The sequence below is a fragment of the Bos indicus x Bos taurus genome, chromosome 20 (genome assembly GCF_003369695.1).
Source record: "Bos indicus x Bos taurus breed Angus x Brahman F1 hybrid chromosome 20, Bos_hybrid_MaternalHap_v2.0, whole genome shotgun sequence".
Classification (NCBI taxonomy): domain Eukaryota; kingdom Metazoa; phylum Chordata; class Mammalia; order Artiodactyla; family Bovidae; genus Bos; species Bos indicus x Bos taurus.
In genome coordinates this window covers 40,717,967-40,738,780 of record NC_040095.1, presented here as the reverse complement: position 1 = coordinate 40,738,780, position 20,814 = coordinate 40,717,967, and the positions used below count along the sequence as shown (strand labels likewise).

At 42.9% G+C, this 20,814-nt stretch overlaps 1 protein-coding gene across 2 annotated transcripts in view; it reads left to right on the top strand.

Moving 5' to 3' along the window:
- Positions 1-20,357, top strand: part of NPR3 (natriuretic peptide receptor 3) — a 77,416-nt gene extending 57,059 nt beyond the window's left edge. Inside the window, exons 4-8 of one of the 2 annotated variants that reach the window (XM_027520157.1) lie at positions 4,899-5,034; positions 12,802-12,896; positions 14,647-14,782; positions 16,983-17,067; positions 18,073-20,357. In XM_027520157.1, the coding sequence (XP_027375958.1) occupies positions 4,899-5,034; positions 12,802-12,896; positions 14,647-14,782; positions 16,983-17,067; positions 18,073-18,184 (564 nt within the window). In that variant the 3' untranslated portion in view covers positions 18,185-20,357. Of the gene's footprint in view, positions 1-4,898; positions 5,035-12,801; positions 12,897-14,646; positions 14,783-16,979; positions 17,068-18,072 lie in introns of both variants that reach the window. The other variant, XM_027520156.1, reaches the window with a different exon arrangement.
- Positions 20,358-20,814: the final 457 nt, after the last annotated feature.

Sequence of the window (20,814 nt, the reverse complement as noted above, 5' to 3'; positions counted from 1 at the left end):
CTATATTGTAAAGCAATTACCCTTCAGTTAAAAATAGTTTAAAAAAGTACTAAAAAAAAAGTCTTTGTCCCTGACCACCTCTTTGACTGAAGGAGAGGTTAAAGGTCACCTTTTTTTCGAAAGACTTGAAAAATGCTGCCCAGCACCCTCCACTTTGCTCATTTGCACTGGGAACCATTGATTTGTGGTGAGGAAGGTAGATTCACCTGATGAATACTTGAGTTCATGTGGATTCCACTAGCCAAGCCCTGGGACAGCCTCCCCCTGTACTCAGCTTTGGTAGGTTTCTCCCAGTTGCCTCCATTTGAGAGCTTTATAGGCTTTCTTGGATGTCTAGACAGCCCTGGGAGCCAGATACTGCCAGCCTATTCATTCTCGCTTTACACAACAGCTGAGGCATGTAGCGTTCTCTGCTGACTTGTTTGGAACACAGCCACTGAGGAATTCACCTATGAATTTGTCTCCCCAAAAAGAAATGAGAAAAGACTCTGTCCACAGTTATAGGAGCCATGGTAGAAATGGCAACTGTTTATGCTCAGTTAAAAAAGAACTCTGCCTCTTTTTTTTAAATTGAAGTATAGCTGATGTACAATGTTATATGAGTTACTGGTATCAATATAATGGTTCATGATTTTTAAAACTTTAGTTCATTTGTAGTTATAAAATATTGGCTATATCCCCCATGTTGTACAATATATCCTTGTAGCTGATTCCATATCTGATAGTTTGTACTGCTTAATCCTCTCTATTACTTCTCCTTCCCTTTTTTCTCCCCACTGGTAACCACTAGTTTGTTCTCTATACCTGTGAGTCCACTTTGAAAAAGAACTAGATTTCTATTCTGCCTTCCCCGTGATGGAGATTTAAAAAGAAACCACATTAGCAGACAGACATGGCTAACAGGTACTATCAGAAAGAAAAGTCAAAGGCAAAAAATGGCTTTCTTTTACATGGAATAGCCCAACTCCAGAGGATAAAATCAAGGGAATTGAGATGAAATGAAGGGAGAGCATGCTTCCTTGTTCTGGCAAATTCCCCAGAATGAATGAAAGATGGTGAATGATGATCATCTTATTTGAACGATAAAAGCAAATCATTATTACCCTGGAGCTGGTCCCTCTTGGGGGTTAACTTCACAGCTGCCTTGTGTGGAATCCGTCTCTGCACCCATGGGGAATGGTGGTGCTGTGTAGGGAGACTGGAGACTCCTAGGGATCATGGACTGTATGGTTCTCTTAACTCCATTTGGTGTCCAGCAGGGGAATGGCTACATTTACAAATTTAGTGAAGGCTTCTTTCTTGCTGGAAAGTGAAAGTGTGTTAATCGCACAGTTGTGTCTGACTCTTTGCAACCCCACGGACTGTAGCATGCTAGACTCCTCTGTCCATCGGATTCTCCAGGCAAGAATACTGGAGTGGGTAGCTGTTTCCTTCTCCAGAGGATCTTCCTGACCCAGGGATCGAACCTGGGTCTCCCACATTGCAGGCTGATTCTTTACTGTCTGAGTAACCAGGGAAGCCCTGGCTAGAAATGAGGCTTAATACAAGAACAGGTCAGTCAGAAGAGGGAATCCTATTTTCTTCTGTTGGTAATGACACCATGCTTTGTCAGTCAGGATTTTGAGGTTTGGGTGTTGTTCTGTCCAGAGGCAGGGGGTAGATCAGATAAACTTACAATGCCTTTCAGCCTGGAAGTCCAGTGGAAAGAGTTCCAAAGGCAACTTAATACTCTGGATTTATTTTTCTCCCTCGCTTTTTACAAAAATTTGCACTTCCAATTTGCAGTGTCTATAATGTGCTAACGGGCTTTCCTCCCATTAAAAAACACGTGTGGATGTGAGAATGTTTCTCCTTAAGAAAAGACGGTCTCTGGGGCTTTGCTTCTGGCTTGAGGTCCTATGAGGTAGGTGTGAAGAACCCTCCCCCGCAGTGGGTGGGGGTGTGAGCGAACCTCACTGGGGGCCAGCAGCTCTCCTGCTAATTTTGGCAGGAGAGGGAGACACTCAGCTACTTGGCGAGGAAAGAAAGTAAATTTTGTGATTCATTTGCAAATCGAGATAAAGTGAGTTTTCAGACATGTGTTCAGAGCCTGTCTATTCTCTTCTACCATTAAACCTGTGTGTGTGTATGTGTGTGTGTGTTTGTGTGTATTAGTTGCTCAGTTGTATCCGACTCTTTGTGACCCCATGGACTGTAGCTCGCCAGGCTCCTCTGTCCATGGAGTTCTCCAGGCAAGAATACTGGAGTGGGTTGCCACTCCCTTCTCCAGGGGATCTTCCCAACACAGGGATCGAACCCAGGTCTCTCACATGGCAGGCAGATTCTTTACTGTCTGAGCCACCACGGAAGCCCTTAAACCTGTTAGGACGGAGGTAATCCAAGTTCACATTTTTCAGTCAAATCATTGTTCTTCCCATTCTGGTGCTTTGGGTGGCCAGTGGCAGCATGGTGGCCTCTGGATTAGGATTTTGAGAAGATGGAGAGAGAGAAGTGGACAGGTGATGTCTAGCAGCTGAAACTTTATAGTCTGTGTGGAGGCTGTCTTAGGCTCCCAGAACAAGGAATATAGATGGAAAGCTTCCAGAATTCTAGAAGGTTGAGAGAGAGTGATGCTCTTTAGGTCCTCAAAGTAAGGAGTCGATTAGATCGGAGCTTTTTAAAAGCACCTTATATTCACCATATCCCACCATCTGTGATTCTTCCTGCTATAGCAGGGTGATTTTTATATAATTATCAAAGAGAAGATAGATCTTTTGAAAAAATATTTTTTATTGTAGCTTGAGGATTAAATCACGCAGCTCAAGTCCACTCATGAACTCATTAGCATACATACTTTCTCAAGCCATGATGACTTCATGGGCTAAGTGAAAATTTCATTCCTTTGGAAAATTGAATTAGTCTAGCCAAATCAGCAGAAAATTATCTTTGACTAGTAGGTGTTATTTCTACACCATTCTGCTTTGCCTAAAAAAATAATGACCCTGAGACTTTAGCTAGATGGCTAAGCAATAAAGCCAGTGTCTGCCATTTTCTTTCACAGTCCCAAGAACTGTTGTAGATGTTTTACACACACTTGTTCATTAATCCCCAGAAGAGCTCTAGGAGATAAATTGATACTAAACTCTCATTTAATCGATAAGGAAATTGAAGATTAAAGAGATCAGGCAACCTGTCAAGGCTTGGATTAAACTTTGGGTGTAGCGGCTAAGTGATGGCTCTCCTGTAAACTCTACTAGTCTGACCTCTGCCTCTCCCAGGGGGTCAGTAAAACTGACCAGCTGCACTCATCATACTTGGGTGGAATTAAGGATGAGACATCGTGGAAGATCCCTGTTTGGGATATGAAAGCATGAACAGGGAGTCTTAGTTTCCATGAAAGTGGGTCAGTAAGATATGCTGTAACAGTAAGTAGATCACTTATTTTCTGAACACTGCTATTAGGAATTAGAAGCCTTAGCAAGATCCTTAGGTTTATAATTCTCTGTCTCCAAACGATAAGAACAAAAGGTAACAGTGAGAGCTGACGTTTGCAGATTTTATATCTGCTAATTCATTTAAAATGACAACAACCCCTTGAGATAGCTATGGCTATCTTCCTCATTTTCTAGATGGGGAAAACTGAGACCCAGAGTGGAGCAGAAATAGCCAGGAAGTGGCAGAGCTGGGTGTGAGCCCAGGCTGTGTAAGCATTATTCTAGCCTGCCTGTCAGCAGCAGCACTCGGCTTTGGCAGTTCTGAAATATTTGCTTCTGTGATGCATATAGGACTTAGTCCTTCAGAGTGGGATGAGGCTGAGAAGAACTGGACATTGAGCTATGTCTTCTGTGAATGTTCGTGTATTTGAACCCGGTGGCTCTCCTCCTCTGGGTTTTTTTCCTAGGGATGGGGCAGGAATGTCCCTCACAGGGCTTCCCTGTGGTTGTCTGTGGGATACCCAATTCACCCTGCTGCATGGAACTGTGTTCTTGACACACTCTTCTGAAATAAGAAGGCTGGAATTTGGGGGTACTCTTCTACAGAATCTGTAACTCTTAAGTGTTTCAAGATTGTATTTGCTTATTTCATCTTCAGTGAACATTAATGGGTTTAAATGTGGTATCAGAACTTGCCAAACGGTGCTTATAGAAGGAAACAGGCTCAGAAAGATTAAGTGACTTCTCCAATTTCACACGAAGTTGTATGTTACTGAGTGCAAAGGCTATCTTACTTGAGCCAGGAGTCAACCGAGATAAATCAACGGCCTGTTTCTGCTCTTGTCCTTGGAGCTTGGCAGGGACCAGAAGTAGGGAGGACTCAGATGCACTGGAACTACTCAGAACACAAGTGGGAGAGAGAAACTGAGATGCTGATGCTGATAGAAGAGAGGACAGAGAGGGGAGAGCCACACCCACTCCTCTTTGCACACTTAGGCATCTGTGCTCCTCAACTAGGCACGTGGTAGTATTTGAATATGAATGAATGGATCCCTACTGTCCCTTCAGTTCTGCTCCATATTCAGAGCATGGAAAGCACAAGGGTTGGTGAGGGTGGAGAAGACCTCAATGGGGAGATGGCTTCAGGTAAAGAGCAGACATGGGAGTAGAGGGCATGTGTTCAGAGGTATCTGTGGGCAAAGGCTGATTGAACCTGGAATACTTAACGTGGCCCACAGGTACATTTTCCTTAACTTCGGTAATATCTTGTCTTTTCTCCAAATACTCAAATGGGGAAAGAGTTTTCCTGACATGAGCCAGTGCCAGGAAAATTGTAGCCTTTTCTTTGTTAGTTGCTCTTCTGCACACTTCTGCCATTGCCATGCGCTTCGAGCCTAACCTGTTAACCATTTGGATTCTCTCACATTATTCCTGAATGTGAGTCATGTGGTGTCTGGGCTCACCCACCTGGGCTTTCCTTTCCAGGTGAACATGTTTGTTGAAGGATTCCACGATGCCATCCTCCTCTACGTCCTGGCTTTACGTGAAGTACTCAGAGCTGGTTACAGTAAGAAGGATGGAGGGAAAATTATCCAGCAGACTTGGAACCGAACATTTGAAGGTGAGGATTCAGTCTACAAGCTCACAGCATTCTGCTGCCAATCAAGTTGCTTTCTTCCTGGTTCTGTTTTTCTCTCTTATAACTATGGGACCTTGCTAGTATCTTAGTTTTCCCAGCTATAGAAGGATAATAAGTCATGATCGACCTACTTCACAGGCTTGTGAAAATTAAATGAGATAAAGCTTATGAAAGTGCTTTGAAAGAGTCCCACTGAAATAGGAAGCACCTTGTTTCCTGACGGCAACAATTCTTTGCTAAGTCACTTCAGTCATGTCTGACTCTTTGCAACCCCTGGACTGTAGCCCATCCGGCTCCACTGTCCATGGGATTTTCCAGGCAAGACTACTGAAGTGGGTTGCCATGCCCTTCTCCAGGAGATCTTCCTGACCCAGGGATCGAACCCCAGTCTCTTGTGTCTCCTGCGTTGGTGGGTGCGTTCTTTACCTCTTTACCACTAGTGTCACCTGGGAAGCCCCTAGGCTTCTTTATTTTATTTTTTTCCCTAGGCTTCTTTAAACGTGTCATAAGCCTCATTCACAGCAATCAGTTTGTGAAGAGTTCTGTGATCAGTTTTAGAAGGAATTATCCCAGGTACACTTTCCTCTGTTCCAAACATCTGGAGGTTTGAGATGATGAGCAGGTCCAGTTGAGCTCTCTCCTTTCAGTTTTTGAAATGGTGAATACTGGTTGTTGCTTTCTTAGGAACAGAGGAATTATAAGAACAACAAAAGAAATGGCATGTCATCTCCTCACTCAAGCAATTTTATTGACATTTAAAAATTGTACAAGAGTGAGACTATTCTTGGCTGGAAAGTTAAACACTACAAAAATGTACAAAATGAAAAGTGAAAGTTTTCCTTTCCATCCTAGTCCCCTCTCCCCAATGTAATGGCTATTAAAAATTTCCTATGAGTCAGCCTAAAAATATTCTGTGCCTCCTGCCAGCACATATGCATTTGTATATCTTATCTAAAAAAATTACACAAAAGGGTCATACTAGGAATGCCATTCCTCATCTTAGCTTTTTCACTTGTATGTCAAGCAGAAGAATTTTCCATATGAGCGCTCATAAATTCAGCACATTTTAAAATGATGGTTCCACATTTTTCCATTGTTTGGCTGTACAAGGATTTCTTTACCCAGTCTTCTATTGATGGATACTTCAGTTGTCTAGGTTTTGCTATTATGCAAAATGCTATCATGAGGTTACACATCTTGATGAATTTCTGTGAGTACACCCAACAGGGAACAGTCTTAGTCATGGCCTATCTGGGTCCAAAATTATATTGGTGCCTTTTAAAGTGTGTTGTTGTTCTGTCACTAAGTTGTGTCCAACTCTTTGTGACCCCAGGGACTGCAGCATGCCAGGGTTCCCTGTCCCTCACCATCACCCAGAGTTTGCCCAAGTTTATGTCCATTGAATTGGTGATGCCATCCAACCATCTCAGCCTCTGTTGTCCCCTTCTCCTGGAGGAGGGAATGGCAAACCACTAAAGTATACTTGCTGTGAGAATCCCATGAACTGTATAAAAAGGCAAAGTACATTAGATATTGCCACATAGCTTACAGAAAGGTCTACTAGTCCATATTCTTGCTAATGGTGTATAAAATACTAGTTTCCTCTCACATCAGTTCAGTTCAGTTCAGTCGCTCAGTCGTGTCCAACTCTTTGCGACCCTATGAACCGCAGCATGCCAGGCCTCCCTGTCCATCACCAACTCCCAGAGTTTACCCAAACTCACATCCATTGAGTCAGTGATGCCATCCAACCATCTCATCCTCTGTCGTCCCCTTCTCCTCCTGCCTTCAATCTTCCCCAGCATCAGGGTCTTTTCAAATGAGTCAGTTCTTTGCATCAGGTGGCCAAAATATTGGAGTTTCAGCCTCAACATCAGTCCTTCCAATGAACACAAAGGACTGATTTCCTTTAGGATGGACTGGTTGGATCTCCTTGCAGTCCAAGGGACTCTCAAGAGTCTTCTCCAACACCACAGTTCAAAAGCATCAATTCCTCGGTGCTCAGCTTTCTTTATAGTCCAACTCTCACATCCATACATGACTACTGGAGAAACCATAGCCTTGACTAGAAGGACCTTTGTTGACAAAGTAATGTCTCTGCTTTTTAATGTGCTATCTAGGTTGGTCATAACTTTCCTTCCAAGGAGGAAGCGTCTTTTAATTTCATGGCTTGCAATCACCATCTGCAGTGATTTGGGAGCCCCCCAAAATAAAGTCAGCCACTATTTCCACTGTTTCCCCATCTATTTCCCATGAAGTGATGGGGCCAGATGCCATGATCTTCATTTTCTGAATGTTGAGCTTTAAGTCAACTTTTTCACTCACCTCTTTCACTTTTATCAAGAGGCTCTTTAGTTCTTCTTAACTTTCTGCCATAAGGGTGGTGTCATCTGCATATGTGAGGCATATTTCTCCCGGCAATCTTGATTCTAGCTTGTGCTTCATCCAGCCCAGTGTTTCTCACGATGTACTCTGCATATAAGTTAAATAAGCAGGGTGACAATATACAGCCTTGAAGTACCCCTCTTCCTATTTGGAACCAGTCTGTTGTTTCATGTCCAATTCTAACTGTTGCTTCCCGACCTGCCATCAGTCAAAAATGAGGATGAAACTCAATATTAGAACACCCAGTTGCTGGAGCCCTGGGGACATCAACTTCATATTCACTCACTCATTCATTCATTCATCAGGTATTCTTGAGCACTTCCTATGTGCCAGGCACTGGGTTAGTTCAGTTCAGTTCAGTCGCTCAGTCGTGTCCGACTCTTTGAGACCCTATGAACCGCAGCATGCCAGGCCTCCCTGTCCATCACCAACTCCCGGAGTTCACTCAGACTCACATCCATTGAGTCAGTGATGCCATCCAGCCATCTCATCCTCTGTTGTCCCCTTCTCCTCCTGCCCCCAATCTCTCCCAGCATCAGACTCTTTTCCAATGAGTCAACTCTTGGCATGAGGTGGCCAAAGTACTGGAGTTTCAGCTTTAGTATCATTCCTTCCAAAGAAATCCCAGGGCTGATCTCCTTCAGAATGGACTGGTTGGATCTCCTTGCAGTCCAAGGGACTCTCAAGAGTCTCCTCCAACACCACAGTTCAAAAGCATCAATTCTCTGGCACTCAGCTTTCTTCACAGTCCAACTCTCACATCCATACATGACCACTGGAGAAACCATAGCCTTGACTAGATGGACCTTTGTTGGCCAAGTAATGTCTCTGCTTTTGAATATGCTGTCTAGGTTGGTCATAACTTTTCTTCCAAGAAGTAAGCACTGGGTTAAGGAGCTGATAACTCAGCAGTAAATTAAAGATGTTCCTTGCAGTAAGCTGAGCTTCTGTGGAATAAATACACCACTTCAGGGGCTGGAAAGTGAATCAAGTTAAGGGAGATAGAAAGTTATGGGAGGGATATAGTAGGGCTACTAATTTAAATAGAGTTCAGCGAAGTTCTCTCTGATAAGTGGCAGTTGGGTACAGACCTCAGGGAACTGAGATACATGACACAGCTATTTAGGAGAGAATAGTCTAGAGGTAGTAGCAAACACAGAGACCCTGAGTGTAGCTGGGGAACAGTGGCGAATGCCCTGGGAAGAGCCTGTGGGCCTGTGTGGCTAAAGCAGTATGGGAGTTGCAGTGTGAAGTGAGCCAGAGACAGTGTGAAGTAGGACCAGACTCTGTGGGCCTGGAAGCTACATTGAGGACCTTGAATGAGATGGAAGCCACCAGAGGGTGTCAAGGGAAACAGGATCTATCTTGAGTCTTTAAAAGGGAGCCCTCTGGGATCTGGGTGGAAAATAAACTGTAGGGTGTGTACAGATCTAAGAGTTGGATCACAAAGAAGGCTGAGCACTGAATAATTGATGCTTTCAAATTGTGGTGCTGGAGAAGACTCTTGAGAGTCCCTTGGACAGCACGGAGATCAAACCAGTCAATCCTAAAGGAAATCAACACTGAATATTCATTGGAAGGACTGATGCTGAAGCTCCAATACTTTGGCCACCTGATGTGAAGAGCCAACTCATTGGAAAAGATCCCGATGCTGGGAAAGACTGATGGCAAGAGGAGAGGAGGGTGACAGAGAATAAGATGGTTGGATAGCATCACTGACTCAATGGACATGAGTTTGAGCAAACTCAGGGAGATAGTGAAGGATACACCAGGGAAGCCTGGTGTGCTGCAGTTCATGGGGTCACAAAGAGTAGGACACGACTTAGCAACTGAACAACAGCAATGCCGATGGATATCATCTGAGGACCACTGACATACAGGTCATTAACCAGGTCAGAAAACCAGCATCCTAGCCACTGACTGTCACCTCAGTCCTTTCATTTTCTCCTTGGTCACCTGTACCAGGAGGGGTTGGATCAGCTGATGACTGACAAAGGCCCTTTCAGTTCTGCATCATGCCAACAATTTGAGCCCTTGAATGTACTGGGGCTGTGCCTGTCTGCCTTACCAAGATTAGATTCGGGGCACATACTGTGTTTCTCACTTAGGACTCTCCTCTACTCTACTGCCTCACCTTGTTCTTGGTCATTAGAAAGGGTAAGATGGTATAGAGGGGTCAGGTTCCAGCGAGAATTATCTGGGCAGCAGCTATGGTGACAGTTGGTGGATTTCATTTCTCCTTGCTAGTTTTAGTAGATGCCACGTCTTACTCTAACCCAGAGTGGCATCTGCTTTAACTTTGAACAGATTGTGGGATGTGAACAAATCAAATAACCCTTCAGGGTTGTCTTGCTTGACCTCTGACAGCTTTAGTTGAGGAGCTGAAGTCAAATGGGATCAGTCAAGGGTCATATTAGGACAGAATCAAATTTCCCAGAAGTTGTGTCCCATGCCCTGAGAGCTGGCATGTGTGGATACAACCTTGGTAGGCCACATCCCGTTCCTAGCTGTTCCTCTCTGCATGGTGTGGTCATTTGCTCTTGGTCTTCCAAGGGAGGTTGTTAAGGGAAGGGCAGGTGCCCATAATGGCTGGAACTCAGTTTTGCATAAAGGGCATGGACTAAATTTTCCTGTGGGCCAATCTGAGGCTTCCTTTCTAGAGCTGGTCTACACAGACAATACTAAATGAGTCCCAGAATAATCAGCTGTATAGTTCAGTCCAAACTTAGAATCTCATCTGTCCAATGTAAAGATAACTGAAGCCAAGCTAAGTGTTGATCTTGAATTGTTTGGGGAGCTCGTTCTATTTGCTAAACAATGATCAACCTGAGGGTAAACCCCCAAAGAACTATAAAAAATCCCTAACTGTTCTAAAATTAAAAACAATGAAAATTTTAATAGTCACTGTAAGTGACCACTAAGTTGTCAAGGGAAAAATACTCTGGATGTTATTTGACAAATTTGGATTTTATTACCGTGAAACTTATGACCAACTCTCAAGACTTTCAATAAATGGCCTGGGAAGAAGCTGAATTTCCTCACTGTGGGAGAGGTCAGGGTGACAGGGTAAATAGGACTGTGGCTCAAACCCTGAGCTCCACTGCAGGCCAATAGAAAGGAGGGTAGGAAGTCTAATTACTTATGTACAGGAAAATTCTGCTGTCAGCCTGACGCTCTCACCTTATGTAGAATACTCTCAGGTGAAGTCTCACTTGCTAATTGGCCACCCTGAGGGTTCACACCCCATTTCTTGGCAGAACTGTAATAGCTTAAAGCGTAATGAGGTCTTGGATTACTAGGGCCACCTTGTCTTATAAAATACTCTGCAAAACACTTAGCAGAACACACCATCATAAACACCTCCAAACAGAACAGCATATGGTTTTGGACAGCCAGTATCTTTGTAGATACATCTGTATCTATTTTTCAGTGACATTCATTACTTAAAAGTTGTATAGACTGTCAAGAATAAGCCAGCTTGAGATACGTGTATCCTCTGTAAGCAGTCTCTATTAAGAAGACAAAAAAAAAAAAAAACCCAAATTAGGATGAATAGTAGCTCCATTCTGTTTCCGGCAAAGTAGACCAAAGTCTGGAAAAATCAGAGGGCCTTCAAACCACAACCCAGAGGAGAGCAAACCCAAATACTTGCTCTCTCCAAACCACACTAGAGGATGGAACTTTCCCTTGGGACTCCTTTTCCCAGACATTCATTTTATTTCCGGTGAGAACCAAATCAATAGAGACCCCAATTAAGAACTCTACTGAACTCTGCCACAGTTTAAAATGAAAGAAAACAAATACTTAGGATGTGGCTGACACATATATTCTCTTACTTAGTTAAGGAAAATGACAATATAGACATAGTGAATATCAGCTGGTGATATATACATGTTCGCTTTTATTGATTAGCTTCTGTAAGCCACCATTGCTAGCCTAAGCAAGCCTAACCCTTTGTGTGGCAGTCCGGGCCCTCCACGCTCTGGCCTCCCTGCTGGAGGTTTACAGCTCACTGTTCCCTTCCATACACATGAGCCACCTCCCCCCAAACCCCCAAACCCCTCTGTCCCCTTGATTCCTTTCAGCATTTGTGCCTTTGTAAATACTTGCAAGGCTGCCTTTCTGCCTAGAGCACTCCCACACCCTGCTGGCTGCTTGTCCAAATCAGAGGCTTCACCAACATGTCTACTAAAGGTCTGCTCTTCTACTGGGTCCTCTGCGAGTCTCCAGCTAGATGTTCCAGCCCATCCCCTGAATGGTGTGGACACCATCCTAGGTCCTCTCCCAGATTCCAGGCATAGCGATAGTAATAACAAAAGAAGAAAACAACTGACTTCTCTGAAACCCACAAGTACTTTACCTGTGTTAGCTCCCTTAATCTTTTCAGCAGCCTCTTGGCAGAAAGGTACTATCCTGCTTTTTTTTCCAGTTCTGGAGACTGGGGCTCAGAGGTCTAACTAAATCCTTGCCCAAGGTCACAGAGCTAGGAAATGTGAAAGCTGGGATTCAGATGCAGGTGGTCAGATTCCCGCGCCAACAAGATAAATTCCTAGTCCAGTCTCTTGAGCAGACATTGTGTCCGGTTCATCTTTGCCTCTGCTGCAGTATTGAATCCAGCCCCTAGTAATTGCTGGATAAACAATGAATGATTTATTGTATCTATAGGAGATGATGAGTGTTAACTAAACTCATTTCACAATATTTTTGTTAAACCTTTATGCTGGACTCCTGAAACTTACACAGTGAGATACGTCGATTACATCTCAATTTAACTGGAAAACAAAGATAAAGCCCCTCAAAGGATGGATGCATGAACACAAGTGGGATAAACTAGCTCTTCTTTGGTTCTCGGCTCCCATGACCTGTGAAGCAGGCCCTCTGCTCTCCTGTGCATTCAAGGAGCCCACACGGAAGCACATTCACTGAATCCTGGCCCTGGAACAGGTTTTCCTTTGTAATGTTTGTCCAGTGATAACATGAACCCATGACAAGTCTCGGAACGTGCTACACCTCTGCTTCTTACTCTGCATTTAAAAAAAAAAATACAAAACTCTGGGATAAGCATACTGCTTTCAGGATTAGCCTTAGCCTTTTTTTTTTTTTCCTTTAACATATTCCCCAAAAAAGGTCATTTGTTTCTTTTTCTTTTCATTTTTAAATGGAGAAATGTTAAGAATTTAGGAATGCAGACACAGATGAAATTACAATGTCTTTCTAAATGCCAACAAAAATGCTCCGAGTCTGATGAGATTCCCTGTGGCATGAGTTTGTTTAAAAAATCCTGTCAATTCATTTTCTTGTTTTTGTTGGCGGACAGAGGTATTTTAAATAACCAACTGGAGCTCCTTGCATCTCATCTCCTAGGTATTGCTGGGCAGGTCTCCATAGATGCCAACGGAGACCGGTATGGGGATTTCTCTGTGATCGCCATGACTGACACAGAAGCGGGTACCCAGGAGGTAAGCAGATGGGACCTCCACCCCAGACTCCTCTGCTTGTTGAGATTCCAAGGAATGTATTTGTCCTGGTATCCAAACAGCTGCCCCCAAAGCAGCTTCCAAATAAAAATGAGCTGAACACTGGGAGTTTCCAAGTGAGGGGATTTCCTTCTGGCTGAGGGTATCAGGGAAGGCTTTAGGAAGTGGTTCCTTGTTTATCCTAAGTGGAGACATCCTACCTTTCAGGTGGCCGAGAATCACACCTCAGCCCTAAGATGCAGGACAGTGTCATTGAATGAGAGACTTAAAGTGAATTTGTGTATTTATTTCCTCCCTTAAAATTTGAAAAAAAATTTTTTTTTGGCAGGGAGTAGTTACAAACTGGACCATGCATTAGTATGTCAAAAGATGATGGAGTTTCAGGATAGCATCACTAGAAAGAAAAGGGTGCCCTGGACATAGAGATGAGTCTCTGACACTTACTGGGGTATGAGCTCTCTGCCTCAGCTTCCTCGGCTGTAACAAGGAGATTGTCATATCTCCCTTGCTGACCTCACATGGTGATCATGAGCACCAAATGAAATGGAATCTGAAGAAGTATTATATAAATTTTGCATGATAAATATATAAAGAGGATGTGAATCCACCGTGTTTGAGGTCAGATGATGCAGTTCCTTCTTTAATTCTCTGATGGCTCTCACCCAGGGTTGATGACTGCTGTCACACTTCCTGTGACCTGGCATGAAGGACTTGCTGTTCTTCTCTTTGTCCACATGGACCTGGCCTCAATGGGAGGGGCCAGGCCACCAGGATCTGTACTGGCTACCTTCGCTGTAAGATTTTTTTACCCTCGATGATCTGAGTCTCATGTATATTCCAGTCTCTCCTCTATAGAAGGCGGCTAGTAATAGAGAGGGTCATGGTAAGGACTCAGGTGTGAATGTGTGTAAAGTACTTGGTACATGCTCAGTACATGCCAGTGACTGTTGGAGTTTGGTGATTATCTAGAATTCTTTTCATTCCAACATGAGAGCCTGTGGGGCCTCTTTCAGGAGAGAGAAGGCAGGGGGTGTCACCGTCCCCCGGGAGCAGGGTGCTGCTGTCCAGACAGTAGGGAGGTGGATCCTGAGAACCTGGGTGCGAAGGTAGTGCTAGATCAGGGATCGGTAGCTGATGAAACAGTTGTTTAAACCAGAAGCTGAGGGTAACACTTGAACTGAGCCATAAAAGAATACTGATTTTTCAGAGGCCACAGGAACTAACTGAAAAGAGTTCAGCTTGGATGTGGGGTGCAAATAGGATGTGTTCAACAGAGAGGAGAAGGTAACCCTCAAAGTCAAGATGGAGAAGAGCCTTCGAACCAGAGGAAGGTGCAGTGGAAGATTCCTAAAGAGGCTCTCTGATGCTTGAATTCTGTGTCAGGCTTCACTGACCCAGGAATAAGATGGGTCGTGAACTCCCTCTTCTTGGAACAAACTGGGGCCTGACAGATGGCTGACCTGCAGGCAGGAGGGGCACCACTCTCTCCCAGGAGCAAGGGGAAAGCCATACCTTCCGAGGTTACTGCTTTCTGCATAACCACCTTCCCCACCATGGGAAGCCTGTGCTTTCTAAATTACGCTCACTTTACAAGCACTGTTGGTACTTTGATTTACAAAGATTTCAGAAACTCACTATTGTAGTCAGCCTGGAGGGTCTGGGGGCCTACTCTGGGCCTCCTTTGCAGAGAACTTCGACCTTTCAGTTTGTGCATTTTTTTTCTTTTATATAGGTTATTGGTGATTACTTTGGAAAAGAAGGTCGTTTTGAAATGCGGCCGAATGTCAAATATCCTTGGGGACCTTTAAAACTGAGAATAGATGAAACCAGAATGGTGGAGCACACGAACAGCTCTCCTTGCAAAGCATGTAAGTTTAGAGACTTAATTCGCTCTGTTTCATCGTCTGCAGTATCCATATAACACAGGGGTCATTCAGGAGCTCCTGTTCTGAAAAAACAGATTTCTGTCTCTGATGTGGTAAAATCCACGGCAACAGTTCACAAACTGGCATCCACCTTCATTACAGGCTTCTAGGTCCTTTTTCCCTTCTATCCTTTTCCAAGATGGTAGAAGGTGTCTTCCTATCTTTACATCTCTTACCATAGTCTGTTATTATTTGAGGTTTTATACTTTTAGGGAAAATTAAAATATCAAATACCAAATGTCACTCACTATTCATCTATTGTTTCAAAGTTTATTTATTCTCTTACCCACCCAGAACCAAACAATGTTCCTTAGACACCTAAAAATTTACAATTAGCAAGTAAATGTAAAATATGTAGCCTTGTCATAAATGTGGAAGCAAGTGGAGGTTCTTATAAAAGCTTACAAACGAGAAAGTGGTTGACATCATTGCTTTAGAAAGACCCTTTGATAAGCAAAGTGGGAGAATTAAGTGAGTATCGATCTTTCAGGGAAGTGGTTCACTTTAATATCTGGTGGCTCAGACAGTAAAGAATCTGCCTGCGATGAGGGAGACCTGGGTTCAATCCCTGGGTCAGGAAGATCCCTTGGAGGGGCATGGTAATCCACTCCAGTATTCTTGCCTGTTGAATCCCCATGGACAGAAGAGCCTGGCAGACTACAGTCCATGAGGTCACAAAGAGTTGGACACGACTGAGCAACTTTCACTCACTCACTCACTCACTCATTCACTCACTCATGTGTGCTCCTTATGTTTTGGGAACAGTCTTCAAACTGTGTATATGCAATAAGTGGAAAGGCATAAATGTGTTAAGAACACAGTCTCTGGAGTTACTGGGCCCGGATTTGAAATCCCATCGTGGTCACTTACTGTGACCTCAGGATCATTTCTTCATTTCTTTAAGCCTCAGTTTTCTCAGAAGTAAAATGAAAGAAATGTACCCAACTCTCAGGAATGCTTTGAGGATTAAATACAAGAATGTGTTAAAAACTGTGTCCTAAACTCCTTCTACACAAGCTAGCTATTTATCATTTTTACGTAATATCTGGGACACTACAGAACTTGATTGTTTCAAATTGTTACATTTTCACAAAGCTTTATAAGACATTTTGACGTGAAACTCTGGCTCTGGTGAGAGAACATCTAAAAACAGAACATTAACCCAATAGATTTTTCACCAAATCTCCCAGCACTTGGAAGTGTCATCATCCATCTGTGAAAATGAGGGGAGCCGGCTCAGCCCCATGGTGCAGGTGGTTGTCCTCTCTGACTGGAAACTCAAAAGAATGTGCATAGATCTGAAAACTTCAGTTTCCAGTTGTCCTCAAATCCTTCTCGAACCTGCTCTGTTCCCATTGTGCTCACTGTTTTTGTAACAGTTTGTTCATCTAGTATTTTCTTAAGTGCTTTTAAGCTTTGCACTTGGTGAACAACAACAAAACAAAACCCATACGAAATCACCAGCACCACCACCACGACCACCACTACCACTGCCATCACCACCACCACCACCATGACCACGACGACCACCACCACGGCCACGAGTAGCACCACCACATGACCACCACTGCCACCATCACCATGACCACGACGACCACCACCACGGCCACGAGTAGCACCACCACATGACCACCACTGCCACCACCACCATGACCACGACGACCACCACCACGGCCACGAGTAGCACCACCACATGACCACCACTGCCACCATCACCATGACCACGACGACCACCACCACGACCACGAGCACCACCACCACATGACCACCACCGCTACCATCACCATGACCGTGACCACCACTGCTACCATCACCATGACCATAACCATGACCACCACCACCACCATGCCATCACTGTCACCACCAGCACGACCACGACCACCACCAACCACCATGACCACGACTACACCACTGCAACTACCACCACCACCAATATGACAACCGCCACCACAACAACAATGAACAGAATTGCCTAGAAAAAGTTTCTTAAAAAGAAAGGAAAATTGGAAAATTTGCCTCAAATGGTAAACCGCGAAATATCTTCTAATGAATGAAAATTTTCAGTGAATGAAAAGTCAGAGTGAGGCATTTCTAGCTGTTTTTCAAAATGAACTCAGATTATCTATGTTTCTTTTTCAAGCAGGTGGCCTAGAAGAATCAGCGGTGACAGGAATTGTTGTGGGGGCCTTACTAGGAGCTGGTTTGCTAATGGCCTTCTACTTCTTCAGGTTAGGACTGCTTTATAAAGTTTTAAAATTTACTCTCTTTAATTGCCTTTGTCATTTGCCTTTGCACGATCCTCCTTGTGACTTGTCCATATCTTGTGCTCACTCAGAAAGCAAGGTAGTGGAAACAGCTAAACCTTCCGTTGGTGTGACTCTGGTTTGGTGGTCAGGGGGTTAGCATACGAGGCAATGGATCAGGGTTTCTACTGTAGCCCACTGTGGGCCACAAAACCATTGCAATCTTTTGCTCACAAATATTCTGACCTGAATTCCTCCCACCCACCACATGCATAAGTGGAGACAGAATCTAGACAAAGGGGAAATCAACTTCCCCAGGCTCAGGCTTCCTCCAATTCAGAAATAGGTGGTGAGTTCACTTTCTGTAGAGAAGGAAGTGACTCTGAGCAGTCCACACTCTCAGGAGGTCTGTGCTCAGTCTTTGAGAGCCCATATGCTTCGTGCCCCCTGTGGTTAAGCCCTGAGTCTTATAAACTTGTAATATTTATGTGTGTTCAAGATACTGATAGTTTCACCTCTTGAGGGCTGTCCATTCCTTTGTAATCTTTGGGGGTTGAGTTTGAGGCTTATTAAGTCATTGGACCATGATTTTTTCATTTCTGCATGGTAATGTAACTCTGGGTGTGTATGACTCTTGGTGGGAACAATTGCATTCCTGTATACTTCATCTGATCTTTATCTAGGGCATATCCTGGGAGCTGGGGGGAGAAATGTGGCAGAACAGACAGGACTTAACCCGTGAGGCACTCAGGGAAGAACGGGAAGGCTTGTTCTATGGTGTTGGGGAAGCAGGCCAATTTTTCTCCTTGAATAAGGGCAGTGCGCCTTGGGGCATCCCACTTTAATCTCTGACCAGGGCTTCAGAGTCTGTCACTTCTCATTTATCAACCCAAACCCAGACGTCCCTCGAGGGCATTCTTTGTAAGAGAAACCATAGTATTTTGTAGCCAAATAAGGTTTTATTACTACATTCACTTTCCTTCTACCCAGGAAGAAATACAGAATAACCATTGAGAGGCGAAACCAGCAGGAAGAAAGCAACGTTGGAAAACATCGGGAGTTACGGGAAGATTCCATCAGATCCCACTTTTCGGTGGCTTAAAAGGAAGTCTGTTCTTTTGGCTTGAGATTCTTTAAGGAGATAGATGGGATGAAAGACATCAATGGAATAGAAGGGGCGCTCTTGAAAAACTCATTCTTTTAAGCAGTTAGTAATTTTGTTATAAAATTTCTTTAGAAGCTCAGGAACTATTATTAATCACCATATGCCCGCTGGCCTCTCATCTCATGACAAACAAACACAAGAATATAACATCACTGCTAAATGTTGATTCTGTTTCAAGGGCATATGATTAGATTTATGTTCTGAAAGTCTGAGGTCTCCATATCTTGGTGGCGTTTGGGGGCATTTTACACAAGGCTATAAAATGTGTTTTACTTAAGTGAGATGTTTTATAGCTAGAATAAAATCATTTTTACATGTAGGATATTATTGAAAAGGATTTAACCCCAAGAAGAAGAATGTAATGGAAAACCTCAAGGTTGAAAATGCAGCATTCCTCTCTCTAGAGCTGGTGGAGGGATCTGAGGTCAAGGGCTGTTCTATCTGATATATGCATTCACATCCTGACTTTATGTTTGAAAAAGAATTTCCCCCACCTCTTTCAGTGTCTTGTAAGAGCTACTTTGGAAAGTTGTAATTATGAATGAGATAAGAGGATTTATGCAGAAAAAGCAAATCTAAACTATTTCACTTTTTAAAATATAAAAAACCCTATTTCACACTAACATTTTATTTTTAAGTATTTTAATCTTATATTTTCCTATTAGAAAATGTGTCTATTTTTTCATTTTGAAGATTAAATTTCACTTATATTTTAAAAACATGGGTAATGTGTACAGCAAACCAATAATGATGAAAGATGCCTCTCTTTTTTTCTCCCTGTTTCCCTCTTCCCTGTGGCCATAGCCCAATACGAATTGCTGCTTGAACTACAGAGATCTAGAAATGTGTTCGGATTGTAGACTCTACAGGAATACATCAGTTTACTTGTTTTAAATGCAAGCTATTTTAGGGATAGTCTCCTTCCAGTTCTGGCCAAAGGATGAAATTTATTAGAGTTAAGTCAGGTTTTATAAAGGGAGGCAACCTTTTTTTCTCAAGAAGAACTTTATAGAGAGTTAGAACTTGGCAGTACGCATAGAAATGATAATTTAATAAATGACATTTTACCAAAATTGACGATTATGATTTTGGTTAAAAGAGGGAATCTAAACAGCTACTATGTTCCCTTTTAGTAAACACCGCAGAACTTTGCAGTCATCCACTAATAACTTGTGTAACAGGGGTTGGGTACGGATATCAGGAATTGGTCAAGGTTGAATAATTATTTGCCGAATCTCAACTTTGCACCAAGTACTCTGTGTATAGGTAGGTTTAAGCTTAGGTTGCCACTTTCATGTATAATTTGTGGAGAAAACAGACAGTGAGGGAAGAATGGGAAGTTGCCAGATCGGTGTACTATCTTATAATGATATCATGAAGGTGCTTCCTCAATAATGTTTGGAGCATCTGGAAAATAGTGTTAAAGATTATCTTAATGTCTATAAAAGACCATCTACAAGAGGAAAATAGGACAGCTTAAGAAAACAGGGGGGGTAGAAATTGGAGCCATTCCTAGGTAGTGATGAAAGCTGTGGTTTACACTGGTAATGGAGGTGGAGGTGGGGCATGTGCGAGCTGCACGTCCTGGAAGTTGGCCTGAGCTTGCTTCCCTGGGGGCATCTGTCTCTTCTATTTCAGCCAGTCAGAGTGAATGGGTTATTTCCGTGTAAGGCACATTTCCCCTATACTGTTTAAAAATGGAATGCGTGAAGCTGGAGAGCACGATAAAAGGATGAACTCTGATCAACTGAAAGAGCTATGTTGTAGCTCTCCATGCTGAGTGCAGTGGAAAGAGTGCTGGAATCAAAACAGGAGGGAAAAAGAAGGCAAGAGAGGCCAGCTCCAGAAATTCTAACATAGGAAAAGAGCTTGGGAAGTGAAATCCAGGAAAGCAAAGTGTGTAGCATCTCAGGACTGCTCAACATGAAAACAGAATGGAAGGGTTGCATCTGTCTTATTTTTGTGAATTGAGAGTTTATTTCTCTCTATTTTTATTTTTCAGTGGTATTTTCCATGTATTTTAGAAGTACTCATTTTCTATTATCTTGTGTTTGTAAAAAAACATTTAAATTTGAGCCTGTGTACTTATTACAGGGAAAAAAACTCTCTACCTGGTTGCAGTCTTTGGGTGGAAACATTTCTAACCTTTCTAGAATTTTTATAGGGGTGATTAACTCTAATTTTTTTTTTAATTTTTTAAATTATGAAAGCATGATAACACATTTATAGGTGACTTGGAAAATATAGAACAAAGTTACATGTAGTTCCACTATATATTATAATTATTTTTTATGTAGATAAATTAAGATTCTTAGTTGGAGTTTCAATATCAAATTCTCAAAAATTAATAGAATGAATATACAGAGAAGTAGGTGGATATAGTAGACCTGAAAAGCACTATGAACCAATTTTACATAATTAAGATTTATACAATTTTCACACAACAGTAGGATACAAATTCTATTCAAGTTCCCATAGACTATATACTAGGAGACATTGGAACACAGCCAGGGACATAAGACCAGGTGCAAAAATTTGATGGTCTAGAGATATTGAAATCATGCAGA